The sequence below is a fragment of the Actinia tenebrosa genome, unplaced genomic scaffold (assembly GCF_029948245.1).
Source record: "Actinia tenebrosa isolate PJP-AT-01 unplaced genomic scaffold, QUT_ActTen_1.0 PGA_scaffold3__52_contigs__length_22856419, whole genome shotgun sequence".
In the NCBI taxonomy this organism is placed as follows: domain Eukaryota; kingdom Metazoa; phylum Cnidaria; class Anthozoa; order Actiniaria; family Actiniidae; genus Actinia; species Actinia tenebrosa.
The window spans coordinates 4,030,055-4,045,819 of record NW_028292580.1 but is presented as its reverse complement, the minus strand read 5'-3'; the positions used below and the strand labels follow the sequence as shown (position 1 = coordinate 4,045,819).

At 37.3% G+C, this 15,765-nt stretch overlaps 4 protein-coding genes across 4 annotated transcripts; 2 read left to right on the top strand and 2 right to left on the bottom strand.

Annotated features, from left to right (window-relative positions):
* Positions 1-1,462: 1,462 nt before the first annotated feature.
* LOC148907817 (uncharacterized) lies at positions 1,463-3,169 on the bottom strand. The gene has a single exon (XM_089036021.1). It carries the CDS (start codon positions 2,973-2,975, stop codon positions 1,614-1,616), a length of 1,362 nt encoding a protein of 453 aa, XP_088892147.1. The 5' UTR covers positions 2,976-3,169; the 3' UTR covers positions 1,463-1,613.
* A 1,351-nt stretch (positions 3,170-4,520) lies between these two features.
* Positions 4,521-8,044, top strand: LOC116294587 (uncharacterized). The gene is made up of 5 exons (XM_089036022.1): positions 4,521-5,737; positions 6,087-6,143; positions 6,232-6,320; positions 6,391-6,500; positions 7,076-8,044. Exons 2-5 carry the CDS (start codon positions 6,106-6,108, stop codon positions 7,451-7,453), a joined length of 615 nt encoding a protein of 204 aa, XP_088892148.1. The 5' UTR covers positions 4,521-5,737; positions 6,087-6,105; the 3' UTR covers positions 7,454-8,044.
* Positions 8,045-10,697: 2,653 nt separating this feature from the next.
* Positions 10,698-11,262, top strand: LOC148907816 (uncharacterized). Its single transcript, XM_089034767.1, has one exon. It carries the CDS (start codon positions 10,819-10,821, stop codon positions 11,107-11,109), a length of 291 nt encoding a protein of 96 aa, XP_088890893.1. The 5' UTR covers positions 10,698-10,818; the 3' UTR covers positions 11,110-11,262.
* A 660-nt stretch (positions 11,263-11,922) lies between these two features.
* LOC148907815 (uncharacterized) lies at positions 11,923-15,197 on the bottom strand. Its single transcript, XM_089035759.1, has 5 exons — positions 14,798-15,197; positions 13,348-13,531; positions 12,894-13,251; positions 12,392-12,589; positions 11,923-12,153 (listed from the first exon to the last, which is right to left on the bottom strand). Exons 1-5 carry the CDS (start codon positions 15,195-15,197, stop codon positions 11,923-11,925), a joined length of 1,371 nt encoding a protein of 456 aa, XP_088891885.1.
* Positions 15,198-15,765: the final 568 nt, after the last annotated feature.

The window sequence follows — 15,765 nt, the reverse complement described above, 5'->3', positions numbered from 1 at the left end:
ACTCAGAGAAAAATTAGTGAGTTTTTAATAAGTTCTTAGGGACCATTCATTTTTTATCAGGGAGGGGAGCCGGTGGAAATCTTGGGTAGGGGGCATGTCAAAGAATCTGGCTTATAGAAGGGGGGGGGGGGGGGAGGCACATGTAGAAGAAGCAATGTCACAAGCGGGGGCCATTCAGGTATAGAACATGAAGGGGGCAGCAGATGTCAACAGCAATATAGAGGGGGGGCTAGTTTTTCTTGTATGGGCTCTTGCTGTAGTTTCACTGCCCCCCCCCCTCCATGATAAAAAATGAACGGTCCCTTATTTGAACCAAAAAGACTTTTTTTTTCCCAAAACAATTAAACATTTATACCAAAGCAAACAAATAACACTATTTTGACTAGCAACAAAGGGGGAAGCTTTTTAATAAAGACATTTAGTTCAAAAAAACAAACTGTAGTCGGTCTTTTCAATCTTTCTTAGTTTTTGTTTGTATTTAAAATATTTTACCATCTGAAGATATAAGGGATCTTTTTCGTAGTCAGAAGTACTAGTATTGTTGATGCAGTACTTGTATTCAATCTCTGATTCTCAACTTGAAAATTAACTTGAGTAGTAATAATAGCAGGAGTTGATGCAGTACTGTTATTTTCAACATCTAAATGAACTTCATTGGACACATGCCAGTGATTGCCTTTCCCTTGTCCACAGGTTTTACTTTTCTTTGCCTTCTTTTTCTGCTTTGACCTCTTGATATAAGCCATTCGAATTGTTTTATTGTGCTTTCCCATCATTAATTCCTTTTAAAAGAAATGGGCATCGAACGAGATTGGCGTGGTAAGCTTATATGATTTTAGCTTAGTACACAACGCACTCACAAAAATTTCGCGATCAATTTTTTTAAAAACGGCAATAGTTTTAAATTGAGGATCATGTGGGCATTATAAATAGTAATATTATTACTATTATTAAAATACACATACTCACCTTAATGAAGAACTTAAGTGCGACCAATAAACCTTATTTCTTTAAACTAGAGGTCCATAGCACATGGATGCATGTCTTCGAAAAACCGAATCCCACAAAGCAGTGCGCATCGCTATTACCACAGGAAACCCATTCAACGATAACAACAAAATAGCAAACATTCAACTTTAATAGTTCAGTAAACATTCAAGGGGACCTTTATGCACTGTTTTTATGTAAAACAGCTGTCTCAAAAATTTCTCTAACACCAAAAACAAAAGAAAAAACAAACAAAAAATAAAGAAAATGAAGAAAATAAAAGAGTAAGCTTAACATAGGATTTTCTTGCCATTAAAATATTGTTGAATTAATTACTTGGTTTCAAGTGGTATACCATGGAATATCTCATGTGTTTATTGTATTATTTTCTATGGCTTCAAGTGGTATACCATCCATGGAATATCACATACCACAGTCAATTTTGTAATTTTGTTTTTGTACTCACTAGGCCTTATTGAGTGCAGTATGTACAAAGAAAATATACAGCTATTTCAAATATATATGTATTATATTATAATATAATAATATGCTAAATAGTTAAAGATGACTAAGTTCTTAGTTCTTAGATAAAGTAAAACGTGAACGACTAACGAATCAATTACCTACTACACTTGGATTTTCTGAGCCAAAGGACAGACAACCATGACCTTTTCACCCTTCAAAGTATCAACTGCAGGCACAAACTTTTGATGGATTCTTTGGACAGGAATGAAATTTGCTGGACCATCCATCTCAAACAAATCTCTGCACCAAACTTCAACAGGTGGCCCAAGATCCCTTTTCGCAGGGTGTTCCTGAAACCAGTGGACTACAGCAAAAACACAAGATACATACTGTCCTCCTATTTTGACATTTTGTTTGAGAAAGTATCTGATTATTCCTGGCCTTAAGTGAACACCAATTCTGTCAATTTTGCCACCAAGCTTACACCATCTTGCCAATATAAATGATGATCTTTGGCCAATTGAGTCACTTGATCCTAACTTCTCAGCATCAAATGAACATGAAGAGTATCTTTCAAACTGGCTTGTCACAGATGATTCATCAACTTCATCAAACAAATTGTTATAAACCTCCTTTAAAAAGGGTAAAAATTCAGGGTCCAGGCAATCTCTAGAATAGGCCATCGTACAGTTAAATAAGTTACCATCACAGGCCCAAAGTCCTTTTTTGAGTGGTCCAATGGAAAGAAGACTCGTGGCTATAGCACCTACATGTTCACTTTCTGCTGTTGATGTGTCACATGCATTTTCCATTAGAGTTCCAGCTTGTTTTCTCAATAGTCTTTCAAAAATTGGTTTAAAGTTCTCTTGAAATGCACTGGGGAATGGAATATCCCTTAAGAATTGATCAGAAGTAAACCTCCTCATCAGTTGAATTTCTACTGATTTCTGATTGGTACCATACTCCCCCAGGATACCATTATACCTTTCAAAGCTGAAGAGCCAGAAAGAGTATACTGGACCATAATCCAAAATGCAGTCCAAAATATGTGTATGAAGATGCATATTAGGGGTGATCTTTGCAGTACCGTACATGTTTTCAACTGCCTTGCAGAATTTTAATATGTATGTGTGAGCAAGCATTGCTTTGTTTTCTGTTATAACTGGAGTACAAAATAAAAAGCATGCCATTACAAAGTTTTGCCATATTTGCAAATCAGGTTTTGGCAAAATATCCCAAAGAGCAAACACTGAGTAGATGAGTGTAAAATTCTTCCACTGATCAGCTGTAAATCCCCCATAGCTGTTTTCAATTTTCTTCGGCATCCTACCAATACTTGATGGAGCTTTGACTTTATCAATCTTGTCTTGTATTTTACCTAGGTGGTTTTTATTGATTAGGGGGGTTTGCTTTTCGGAGTCAATCCAAATATTTTTCATCACGTGTTTAGCAGTTCCAGTAAACAAGTTATGCATTGGGTCCACTATATGAAAACGCACACAGTCAAAATAAGGTAAAAACATCAGTTTGCTGAATCGGGTACCATATTGTGATTCCTTGGCAGTTCGATCAGCTGCAGAAGTCTGTTGCTGAGTATCTTGTGCTTGCTGTCTATGTTCTTTGTTTGTTCTGGGTTCACAAGGAGCAAATCCAGAAAAATCAATTCTTGTTGCAACGTTTCCTGGGAAAAATTTCTTACATTTAGAACCAAGATTTGAGCCATGTCCTGTGAATCCACAAACTTTTCTGGTAGCAGGGATGTCGCAACCAATGCATAGCAAAACACTACGAACTAACACCTCTGACCCAGCAACTTTCAGTTTGACACCTGTCCATAGCTGATTAAGCTCTGCAACTAGAGGCTGTAGATATGTATTTATATTTCTTTTTGGCTCTTTTGGTCCAGGGATGATTTCAACCAAGAAAACATTTTCAGGTTTGAACCTTTCTGCTCTTGGAAGATTCATTAAAACCATGTAGATGGCTCCAACACTATGTATTGAATGCTTAAATGGCTGGAACCAGTCAACATTAAGCATAAAAGCATAATTTTTTGCTGCAGCTAAAAAAGGTTTTCCATCTACATACTGTCATTCTTTCCATAGTCTACCATCAAATACATCAGCAAGAAATGATTTCGGTACATTTCTATCACGCCAGCTCTCTAACTTTGTCATGAAATTTGGTCGTAAAAACTGTTCCAGAGTAGACACTATGCTATTGTAACAGTACACTTTGTAGGGATATAATCTAGTTTTTCCACCTTTCAAATGTACCTCTCTCAAAAGTGATTCATTGCATTGTGTTTGACGGAATTGCTGGCGATGGTGTGGAAATTCAACAAATGTGCATTTCTTTGTGACATGCTTTCCAAATTGTAGAGTGTAACAATCATCAAAATTATACAGATTCTCACATTTTGGACAAACAACAAACTTTATGAATTTATCTTGATTTAGTCCCAATTTGTTCTTGAGCAAATGCAATGACTTTGGAATCAGCATAGCCAAGCCTGTTACCATGGGAACCATGGGCACCGTTGATCCCAGTGCTTCAAAGAAAGTTTTCAAGAAACTCAATAGAATATCAATTGCATTATCTGAGAGACTACAAAATGAAGACCATAGACATACGAATAGTAGCAGCCAATGAACAAGACCTTTTACTTTATCCAATGTACCCAAAACATTAACATCCACTGAATACAGGTTTTTATTGACCCTGAAATCACAGTCAACGTCTATGTCGTTCAGGTCCCATACTTCCTGTAGCTCTGGTATCCTTTCGTGATATATAAATTCATCATCACTCTCTCCCTCAGAAAGACCAACAAAGTTTCGATCTTCCGTTTCTAATTCTGCAATGTTGACACCTACCAAAGCAAATATATTTTTATTAAGCATAGTTTCATAACAAACTGTTATTTATTGTAATAGGAGAAATAAAATAAAACCCATGAAAAAACTTAAACAACTTTTTTTTACAGTTAAAACTTAAAATACCTTGAGGATTTTGATCTTCACAACTCGAAGTCGCTTCAAAATCTACACTGTTGTCCCCATTTATACTCAAGCTTGTATCACTATCGGTATGTTCTTCTTCGGAAGATTCACCGCATATTTCCCACTTATTCTCCTTTTTGTTGAAATATAAATCTACATGTTGTCTGAATGTCCTCAAGGAAACAAACTCTTTGCAGTGTTCACAGTATTTTCGCTTTGAATTTGACGGCATGTTTCTCGGATTTGTTTCATGGTTGTCTGGCGGGAACTGTACCGGAACACAGGAATCCCATACCGGTATTCCAGTTAAATTATTGTCACGTGTCTGGTCACGTTTATCAGTTGATTTTAAAAGGGAGTTGATTTTAAAAGGGAGCGTTTGGGAGTGTAGAGTGCATTCAGTCAAACTGTTGAATAGTTAGATAAATGTATCTTATAACTTAGATGAGTATTTAGTTGACGTCAACTAAAATATTAACTAACTTATCTAATTTAGGTGACGTCAACTATTCAACAGTTTCACTGAATGGACTCTATGCAAACAGGAAATACCGATCATATTTCAATTAATAATTATGACCTTTGAAATTCATATCATGTAAGAACCACGTGCTGTATTTATTTTAAGCCAATAGCGTTACAGCTTATCCAAACAGCGCAAATCTAACCAACCGCATGCCAGAACTAAGATCACTGAAATCTAATACTCGAACAGTCATAAGGCGCGGTAAACTTGAGTGTGTGGTAGCCACTTTCAAATATCTTTTGTCCAGAACACGTGTATTCCTTGTTTCAAACTGAACGATCGTGGTAAAAAATGGCCAGACTGCCTCCTAACAAGCCAAGTCGTCGTCGTGATCAAGATAAAGAGAGCCAGCACGAGTCAGGGAAAGACAAGGCCGCAGATCACCGATCCAGCTGAGCATGCGGGTAATTCTTCAACTGACACAAGTTTAATTCAAGAACCTCTGGAAGCTAGTACCCCAGTTCTTAATGAGACAAGCCGAGTTTTGCCAAGTGGTGGTTCACAGTTGTTCGAAACTGCGCGCACAACTGCTACCGAAAATCATCGTAGGTCAAGCTTCCTGAGCCTCCTTCCACCAAGAAATACCACGGATCATGAAGATCCCGGAGATAGCCAAGCGGACATCGCTAATCAGTTAAACGAGTTTTTTAAAAGGCAAGACGCCTTCAACAAAAGTATAGAAGAAAAAGTTCAGTTAGCGCTGAATGAAACAGCAGAGAAAACAAGGCAATCAAAACGACTTCCCAAGGAACTATCGGTAAGTCAATCAACAAGCTTTGAATTTTCTGTTTCGCATTAGTTTTGGCGCGCAAAGTTAGTTACGGTTGATGCTGTAAATTTATTTTACCATGCATTACTTGTGGTCTGTTACAAATCCCGCGCTGTGATTAACAAATTGCTAGTGATCTCTTATTGGTAGTAAACACGTAATAGCTAAAAGGTTTCAACCCAATGTATATATGTATCTTCTTTAGACTTGAACGATTGCACCTTGAGCTCTCGTGCTTTACACCATGAAGCGAGATTTTTACTGGTTAAATATCAATGTCAAAGGCTACGAAATTTTACTTTTACTGGTATTGACTTTTCGTCTGTTTTTATCGCAGAGCAATGTAAGAGCAGTTTATGACAAAAGCGATAAAAAATGGGACTTGTCAAAAAAGGTCTTTATTATATTCATACTGTTTCAGTTATTGTCATTGGAATTACCCTACCTATACCTAAACAATCAATCGCTGGTATTTATTACAGATTTAATGATCAAGATAGGGAAATAAATGCCGCGATCTTGGCAGGAGTTCGACGCACTGATTCAAAGACTTCTACCACGGTAATTATGAGTAAGTTTTTAAATTAATGATAAGTGATCCAAGACTTTATAGCTTACACAATTCCAATTTTGATTAACAGGAGCAATGAGAGTGCATTTCAAAACAAAAAAGCAGCAAAGACAAAACAAAGAACAAAAGAAAGACTCGCAAGTGCTGAAAGAGCAAAGAAAGCGTTCGCGACTGAACTCGGTAAGTAAAAAAGCACATCAAACTTTTTCGTGAACAACTTGAGAGTTGAACCTTTTTCTCATATAATATAGTAAAACAATGGTCTCGGTTTTCAATTTGTCCCCGTTTGACCAGTAGGAAAGGTATCTTAAAAGGTTTCTTGGCCTTTAATGAAACTCGCTCACAATAAGAAACAAAGAAATTTTAATAACAATAGGCGATTTCTTATTACTTCTGATAATTTTTAGCACCCGGGCTAATAAATAGGACATCTGGTATACATGAGACAATTAATAAGCAAAATAAATATTTACTGATTTTCCAGGGTTAATATTCAATCATCGAATAACGGAAGAGCTAGAGTGAATATAATTTCCCTCAGTGTGTATCTTGTTTCATATGACGCTGTGAACTATTCATTACCGCTCCTTTGTTATCCGACGATTGAATATTAGCCTTGGAAATCGATATGCGAGGCCATTTTATAGGTTCAAATTCCAAAGTACTGTGGTCTAATCATGTCGTATGTGCAATCCATTACATTATGATACCACATTTGACAATGTTATTTGTCGATCCTTCTCTTCTCTTCTCAGAAAAAGGCCAATCGTATCAAAGCGCTCAACCAGTCTACGTCCATAGCTGAGGATGACAAAAAAAAATACTGCAACGTCATGACAGTGGATTTTATGTCCTCGGAAGAGTTGGCATCCGAAGACGAGTTAGATGCCGAGGATCCATCGGAAGAGTCCGATTCGGAAGAAGAGGGGAACAAAAGAAAGAAAAGGGACTTCTTTCTTTTGAAACCTCTCCCATGGAGAAGCGAGGAGGTCACTAAACTGATGAAAGTTTTGGACAAAAAGTCAAAGAGGAGGAAATCTCAAAAAAGTCTTAACATGAGTTTAGAGAGAAGGGTGGGACCTCCTTCTAAGAGATTGGCTCCCATTGATGCCCCAGCCTTTTCTCTTAAATAGGCTAATTGATTGAGTGAATGCGTAAAAAGCTAATGTGGCCAGACCATTGATTAATATATTATCTACAGCATTTGGCCGAAATAGCTTTTGTACTCATTGAATACATTAATTGATGCATTTTATTTTCCTATCGGTATTTCTAATTATGCACGTCCTTAAATAAGGACGGCATTCACAAATTAGCCTCCATAGCGATACTTCATGTTAGTACGATCATTGTGATTTAATATGCGGCCGATTATTTTCAATAGACCTAATCGGCTAACGTGTTGCTACGTACGTTGCCACCCAATTCAATTCTGGGAATGTTTCATTGGTAGTTATATTTTGGTTTTAGAGTTGAATTCGTAGAGACAAACTATTCTATTCCCAGAAGGTTTGAATTGGGTGGTAACGTACATAGCAGCACGTTAGCCGATTACGTCTATTGAAAGCACTTTACGAGTTGACTTGTTGACAACCCCAAAAACGTCCGTCAAAATGAAGTATCAATTTGTTGCAGTTCAGGGAGACAGGACAAAACAAATGTCAAAATGAAATTGTAATAATACTATTTCTGTCATTATTGTCAAAGAGCAATAAATTTTTTTCTTGATGTAGCCTGAATATCAATGCAATGTTTGGTTAATACATTAATTTACAATATAAATATTGAAAACATCATGCATATAGCGAGTATAGGTGGTACACATATGTTCACTGGAAATGCGAGCAAATTTCGTTATTTATCTCGAAAAGAAACATGATTTTACTCACATTTGCTCCTGAAGCAAAAATGTTCAAATACGAGTTTTGCGATGCATAGGCAGCCTTGAAAATATATGGCAGTTGACATAAATTTGTTTAACTAACAAACGCGAGCAAATTTGGTCGTTTACCAACAAAGCAAAACAATTTCTTTATACTTAACTTTACTCACATTTGCTCTTGAAGCAAACAATAAAATAACCAGTTTTCTACACATTTGCTTCGTTTTCAAATATTAAAGATTATTCACATTTGCAGATAGTCAATTTTGTAGTAAATATTGAGTTTACTAACAGGTTTGCACGCATGCAATTTTAACGCAAATATACAACAGCACTAACATTTTACTCTGATCACCAAATCTAAATCAAAGACGGCATTTACCGGCTTTGCTTCATGCGCAAAACCGATGGCAAATCACAGATTTGTACTGAAGCAAATATAAGCAAATTGGAACAAATGTGGTATTTACTTTAAATTTGCTTCACATTTGCGGTGCAGGAAATCCATTATTCTATGCAGTGTTGGGGGTAAGAGAACATAAAGTGAAAGGACTAAAATGTCTGTCCTCTCCCTGCCTCTGGTGTCTGCTATCTGAGCCATCTACACTCTTTCGTACACTCTTTCTGCAGAGCAACTGTTGCCACAATCTCATTCCAGTCCAGCAACCTGTTCAGAGATTTGAGATCTTTGGAAGAGGGGGTTTATTTCTGGGCAACTATCTGCGGGTTTGCCACCTGTCCATGAAGATGTTTCATGACGGGAGCATCAGGGAAATGTGGTGACTGTTCTGGGTGCATAATTTATGCTGGATATGTTGAGGCAGCTGCTTGGTTAGCCATTGTGTTTGAAGATAATCGCCTGACCTCCTGACAATAAAATGTCAAATGTTAAATTGTACCAGGTTCTTGTTGGAAATTTCTGGGCTGGCCATGGTTAGCGCTTCAGACAACAGTTCTAATGTCCTTAACTCAAGGCCTCAACTTGGGGGTAAGAGAGCATAAAGTGAAAGGATTAAAATGTCTGTCCTCTCCCTGGCTCTGGTGTCTGCTATACGAGGCATCTCCACTCTCTCCTTCTGCAGAGCAACTGTTGCCACAATCGCGTTCCAGTCCAGCCACCTTTTCAGGGATTTGAGATCTTCTTTGGAAGAAGGGGTTTCTTTCTGGGCCAACTATCTGCAGGTTCGCCACCTGTCCACGAAGCTGTTTGATGACGGGAACATCAGGGATACCTGGTGACTGTTCTGGGTGCATAAGTTATGCTGGATATATTGAGGCAGCTGCGTGATTAGCCATTGTGTTTGAAGGTAATTGCCTGACCTCTTGACAATAAATTGTCAAATATGAAATTGTACCAGGTTCTTGTTGGAAATTTCTGGGCTGGGCATGGTCAGTGCTTCAGACAACGGTTCTAATGTCCTTATTTCAAGGCCTCAACTAGGGGGTAAGAGAACCTAAAGTGAAAGAACAAAGGTCTACCCTGTCCCTGCCTCTGGTGTCTGCTATCCGAGCCATCTCTACTCTCTCGTTCTGCAGAGCAACTGTTGCCACAATCTCGTTCCAGGCCAGCCACCTGTTCAGGGATTTGATATCTTCTTTGGAAGAAGGGGTTTCTTTCTGGGCAACTATCTGCATGTTCGCCACCTGTCACCGAAGCTGTTTGATGACGGGAACATCAGGGAAATCTGGTGACTGTTCTGGGTGTATAAATTATGCTGGATATATTGAGGCAGCTGCGTGATTAGCCATTGTGTTTGACGATAATTGCCTGACCTCCTGAAACGAGTAAATTGTAACTATAAATTTGCTTCTTTCCTTCCAATTGACACGCAAATGGAAAGAAAAATGCCTCAAGCTCTAATGGCCGAAGGAAGATTAAAGTATCAAATTATCATTGTTATTTAATTATTTTAAATGGATACAGCAATTTCAAGAATGTCAAGATTAAGAAGGAAAAAAACCAGGGTCAAAATACTTTTTAATTCATTTCTTAGATGACAACATTCTTGCATTGTTTGATCATCATTATCTCTTATCTCAGTAAGGCGTTCGTTTGCTCATTTCAGCGCCTCGCTGTTTTACTTATCTGATTAATCAAATTCCTTCGTTGCCGTGTTAAGGAAAATTCGTCTTGAGTCTGAAGAAACTCGTATAGCCTTTCGAACGTTGATGCGATTATCTGAAAGCGCGTTTCCAGGAACGATTGTTCGTCACGATTCTCTGATTTGTCGCAACTGTGTTTCGAACCTTATGGATTTGTTTACGCCATTCGCGAATAGCCCGATGATAATTTATTTCTAACAGCTCTTCTTTAAAGTGCCTATCAACCCTGGCCAAATTCCATTTTTTATTAAAATTTACCTATGAAGTAAAAAGTTTTCGTTGGAAAAATCCACTTTTGAATTTTTTCTTGATTAAAATTCCCATCTAAAATCACGGTCTTCAAACTCAAAAACGAGCAAAAAGAGGACTGGGCACTAATAAATCTTGTGACGTCGATCCGGTATCACACATTCGCGCGTCTGTACTCTTCACTGTATTGTCTACTAAAACTTCTCTACGCGGTCTCTATATTTTTCGATAAAAAAACTTTTTTTTATCAAGCTTAGCTGCAAAATGTCAAACTCCGAAACCGATTCTTCATGTAGTTATGATTCTGATGATTCCGAGTTTAATTTTTTGCCTGGATACGTGTTGGAAGTGGAAGGTGAACAAGACGCTTCGACATCAACAAACAAGGATCTCACCGAAGTTGATTATAGCGACACTTTCATGCCATATGCAGATGAGCCAATTGCTAACCAGGAATGGCTTGATGAATACGACAAACAGCAAGATCTTCAAAAAGAATTCGAACGAAAACTGCAGAGCCGATACGATGAAGAAGAAGATGTGAGTTCGTGGTAAGTGCGTTTGATCATCATATAAGCTTATAAATATAAGCTAAAAGTCCTGTTCTAATATTGTATGATAAAGTTCCACAATTTCAATACTTTTATTAAGGTCCTATAGCTTAATTCTATCTATTTTTATTAGGTGTCTGTGCGGATATTGTCAAACCGTGTATCTTCAAAACCCAAATGAATTTCAATGCTGTAAGGAAATTGAAGAATGCGTCGAATCACTATCGAGCGAAATGGTTCTAGAAGAAAGCTTGGAAACTCCAAAGTGCATTACACTTCATCCTGGTTTCGAACAAGTTTGCCAATCCAAATGGAGTTTACGTTTAGCAGCCGACAAATACAAAAGAAAAGATAAAACTAGATATCGTCAGACTGGATCAGAGGAGGGGTGAGTATATATTAGGCTTTTCTTGTAATGAATATCAGTCTTCATAAAGGAAATAGACATTTCTTTTGCGAACAAAATATATTCCAGAGAAAGCAAACATTTTCATCTATAAACTTTTTATCTTTTGGCTGTTAGACTCTCTTCTCGATATATAATAATTTGTAATTTGTAAACAATATTGAATAATAAACTTGAACTGGAACTTGTAATCATGAGGGCCTGATAGGTAATAAAATTTATAGGGTTTTGGTCTCATTGATCCTATGCATATTTCGCCATCTCAGCCAATCTCACTTTAAAAATATTATTATCATTTTAGGTTCCTGCGTAGTATTGCATATCGAGAATTCACTCGTCTTGTTCATGGCTACTTGGGGGGAAGAAGAATACCTTTGCCAGCATGTGCATATCACAGGATCAGGGAAACATTTAATGACACTGCATACAAGGGATTTGAAGTTGAGGAGACTTACTCTTTTTCAAATGCCAAAGGTCAAAATAGTGTGTGATGTTCGGCTGCTGCTCCTTCATGTACTTTCTTATGGATACATGCCGGTCCGTTATGATTGTGCCAATAGAAAGTCCACTACCAAGGAGAAAGGCCATACAGTTTTTGAAGCCAAGGAACTTCATAGCTGTACTGCTACCAGCAACATTTCTCTAAAATAAAAACATTGTTGAAGTATTAGCCAGAATAGTTTTAATAAGCATTTTGTTTTGCTTTAATGCCCAATTTTAGGAGTAGGGAACTTCATTTTCGTGTAAACAGAACTCTGCTTCAATTAATCCAAATTAAATTATTGGTAAAAGAAGCATAATTCTAATTAATCCTATGTGCAATACCCTTTCTTTAGCACTGTTATCTTCAGTTGAACGGATACTAATATTATCACCTTACCTGGACAAGTGAAAAGGTGATGATCAGTGGCAGACAACATGAAAACACAGTGTAAGCACCATATTTGGCACTATGGCCCATGCTGTCATGGCGAGCGTCACCAGCAATCACAAGGGGGGCTGCAATGGATTTCAATTTGCACAAAACATTTTCTTGATATGACTTCCAAAAGAGATGAATGGTTGGAAATAGCTTTTCCTGAAAATGAAATGTAATAAACTATTCAGTATCTCGTAAACCAATATAAAAGGGTTGCTTTTATCTACAGTCTCTATATTTTTCTTCATAACAATATCAGCAAATATCAGGGGAAGATCTCCCATTCCTAAATGGGTATGCTCTGCTGGATATCTAATTTCTCTTTTCTCTTATCATGTATAAGATATGGATTTTTCGCTTTGGAAGGTCATAAATAGGGTGAGGTATTTTAGACCTCTGACAGCACATCCCTATCCAAATCCAGGTTAAGCATCCCACCTCCTGGCCAGGGTCAAATACTCACATTTTGATGTTTAAAGAAGGTTGTCAATGAGAAGCAGCACAATCCCATATTTTTAAACAGCTGGATAATCTTGGATGCTGATCCACCAGAGAGAAGTATAGAGAATGACAGCAAAAAATTTTCGGCAGGAATTTTTGTTCCTGTCATGTATGGCTGACTTCTCCAGATCACATCTTTGGAATTGCAGTTTTTATTGGCACATGTGGATGTTACCACCACCATGGTCCCTACTTGCTTTGCCTCTACAAGTGGTCCATCAGATTTGCAAGTGTGACAAAAGCGAAACAGGAGAAGAAGTTGCGACAAAAAAACAATAAACTTGGGTTGTGTTCTAAGGTTGTCATCTCTGACATATACTCTGTAGAAAAAAATAGAAAGAAAATGATAATTGAATAAATATGAATTAATATTTTTAGTTTCAACTATTAGTTTACCATCTCAAATGTAAGGTTACCTGCTCCCTTCTTCCTGATCATGTTCATCTTCAGTTTCTGTATCTGTTTCAGACTCCATATCCATATCCATATCATCAATTTCTGATAACTCTGGCTCTTCTTCCATGGTGTCATCAGAATCATCGTAATCATCATCACCAGCATCATTGACATCATTTTCTAGAGGAATGGGAGGTGCTGTTTCTGAAGTATAAATAGATTTATATATAATTATAATTATATGATTACAATAATTTATTCTTATAATATTATTATGATATCCCTATCACAGCTTACCAGTATGCTCCCTACCACTGATCACCACAATATCATTACAATTATACCATCACTACCACAGCTTATGCTCACTACCCCTACCCCATGATTCAAAATTGCAAATTTTTGTCGTTCACTTGTACTCGTCCGAGTGACTGCAATGTTTACATCGAAACAGAAAACAATAGAATTGTGACATAGTACTGCTCTCCAGGTGTGGAGCGAATCCCGGACTGGTGACAGAAGCCTCCTATGAACACCAACATAAAAGCTTCTCAGGCTGCTAAAATGCCTTTAAAACTCTCAACGAATAAAGAATTTTACATTAAAATTTTACACTTAAAATTTTTTCCTGGTTGTTGATGCAAAATTAAGCGTAAATTATTGTAAACAGAGTGGAATGCACAACGTCAAGCAGACAGTAGCGACCACAATGCTTCAAGCCAGTGACCGTCATTCTGATCTGGTAGAAAATTTCTACAGAATGTCAAAATTCACTTTGAAAAATCATATATATCTTCTTCGAATAAACACGTGACTTTTTAACCAAAGTTTTAGCTGGTTTAGGGTCTGATTGGAATAGCACCTCATGGTGCTATTACCTTTGTATCTTCTCTGCACACAGGGTCTATTTCAGACAAGGAAATTACACGATGCTCGGGTATACTAGATTTATTGGAAGATAATGACTCAGTAATGGCCGACAAAGGCTTTGACATAGAAGACCTTTTATTAAAAAAGAAAGTCAAGCTAAATCTCCACCCATATCTTCAAAGCAAGGGCCAGTTTTCCATTCGTGAAGCCCAACAAAGTCAATTGCTAAATTACGAATTCACGTGGAAAGGGCAATACGTAGAATTAAGGAGTACCACATATTTGATTCTTGACATTCCATTGAACATGCTTGGTACAATCAATCATGTTTATATCGTTATTTGCCTATTGACCAACTTCCAAGGTCCACTTATTAAGAGACAAAAACAACACCTAATAATATAATAGATACTACTCATACTTATCAGTAATGTAATTGTGAATGTAATTACCAAACAAGTAACAGAACAACAATAAATATTTCTTGGTGTCACCATATTCTTCCATGTCAGTTTATATAATAATTTTAAATTCTTCAGAGCTGCAGCTGTATTTATTTTAGAAAATAATTGAAATAAAAAAGATCAACTTTATCTTTACTTTGCTCAAAAAATCCTTCATCAAAGACAATTCTCTCACAATGAAATACTGATTCATTGATGAAACTAAAAAAATCACACCATGGTAGCCCTGTTAATGCCAGCTGACACTGTACCTGGTAGTAGTAATAATGTGTTCGTTTGAGCTGTAGATTACCATTTTGTCCAACTGTCATATACTGTACAGAACTGAAGTCAGTTGTACCCTCTTTAGTGACTTTGACTTCAAGAAGACCGAAAGGCATGTCATCTTGTTCCTCTGCATCCATGTCATACACCTTTCGGTCTGGGGTACATCCAAGCCAGGGGAATGCAGGGTTTATGACCAGTCCTGATGGATACAAATCCACTTTTCCATCCTTAGCAGTGCTTGCATATGTTGAGGCAGCAGTGGCCTCCATGTCTATACCACGCTGCATATCTGCAGTCACAACCTTTCTCGAAGCATTCAATTGTTTTACAAGATTTTCAAAACCTGACAATCGTTTTGCTACAAGTCAAAACTTACTTGCAGTTATGCGTTTCTCTCTCAAAGAGAACCAAAGTTGACTATCAGATTGTGATGAGAGAATCTAAGCTTGCTTGTTTCTCTTGTGGTAAACAGATGCTGACTTTGTTTTTAATCCTATCTACAGCGCTCTCCAAAGGCAATGCTGAAAAGTCATTAATTACATACTCTTGAGAGAGCTTTTGTTGATATGCAAGAACTGAATTTCTTGGGACATTTCCAAATTTAGATGTTACCATTTCAAGATGTTGCATATCTTCTCTCTTTGGTGCCTGGGCGAACATCAGTGGCTGAGGATCTAGGTTTATTAACTTTTCCCTTTCCATTATGGGATACATTTCAGCAGGCGAGTACAATCTGCTCTTGATAAATCTGTAGTAGTTTGCCCCAAACCGTGGCTTCTTCACCCAAAGTTCCTGGATGGCTTTATTTGCTATCTTTTTTTCTCTTGGAACACTCCA

What these genes read in the sequence shown, in the direction of transcription:
- LOC148907815 (XM_089035759.1), bottom strand. Translation starts at nt 15,197, where the DNA reads ATGGAGGCCACTGCTGCCTCAACATATGCAAGCACTGCTAAGGATGGA. An exon ending in GATCAGGAAGAAGGGAGCAG is followed by an intron (nt 13,252 to 13,347) that starts GTAACCTTACAT and finishes TTTTTTCTACAG; the next exon opens with AGTATATGTCAGAGATGACA. An exon ending in TCACCTTTTCACTTGTCCAG is followed by an intron (nt 12,154 to 12,391) that starts GTAAGGTGATAA and finishes TTTTTATTTTAG; the next exon opens with AGAAATGTTGCTGGTAGCAG.
- LOC148907817 (XM_089036021.1), bottom strand. Translation starts at nt 2,975, where the DNA reads ATGTTTTTACCTTATTTTGACTGTGTGCGTTTTCATATAGTGGACCCA.
- LOC116294587 (XM_089036022.1), top strand. Translation starts at nt 6,106, where the DNA reads ATGACAAAAGCGATAAAAAATGGGACTTGTCAAAAAAG. An exon ending in AATGGGACTTGTCAAAAAAG is followed by an intron (nt 6,144 to 6,231) that starts GTCTTTATTATA and finishes TATTTATTACAG; the next exon opens with ATTTAATGATCAAGATAGGG. An exon ending in TTCTACCACGGTAATTATGA is followed by an intron (nt 6,321 to 6,390) that starts GTAAGTTTTTAA and finishes TTTGATTAACAG; the next exon opens with GAGCAATGAGAGTGCATTTC.
- LOC148907816 (XM_089034767.1), top strand. Translation starts at nt 10,819, where the DNA reads ATGTCAAACTCCGAAACCGATTCTTCATGTAGTTATGATTCTGATGAT.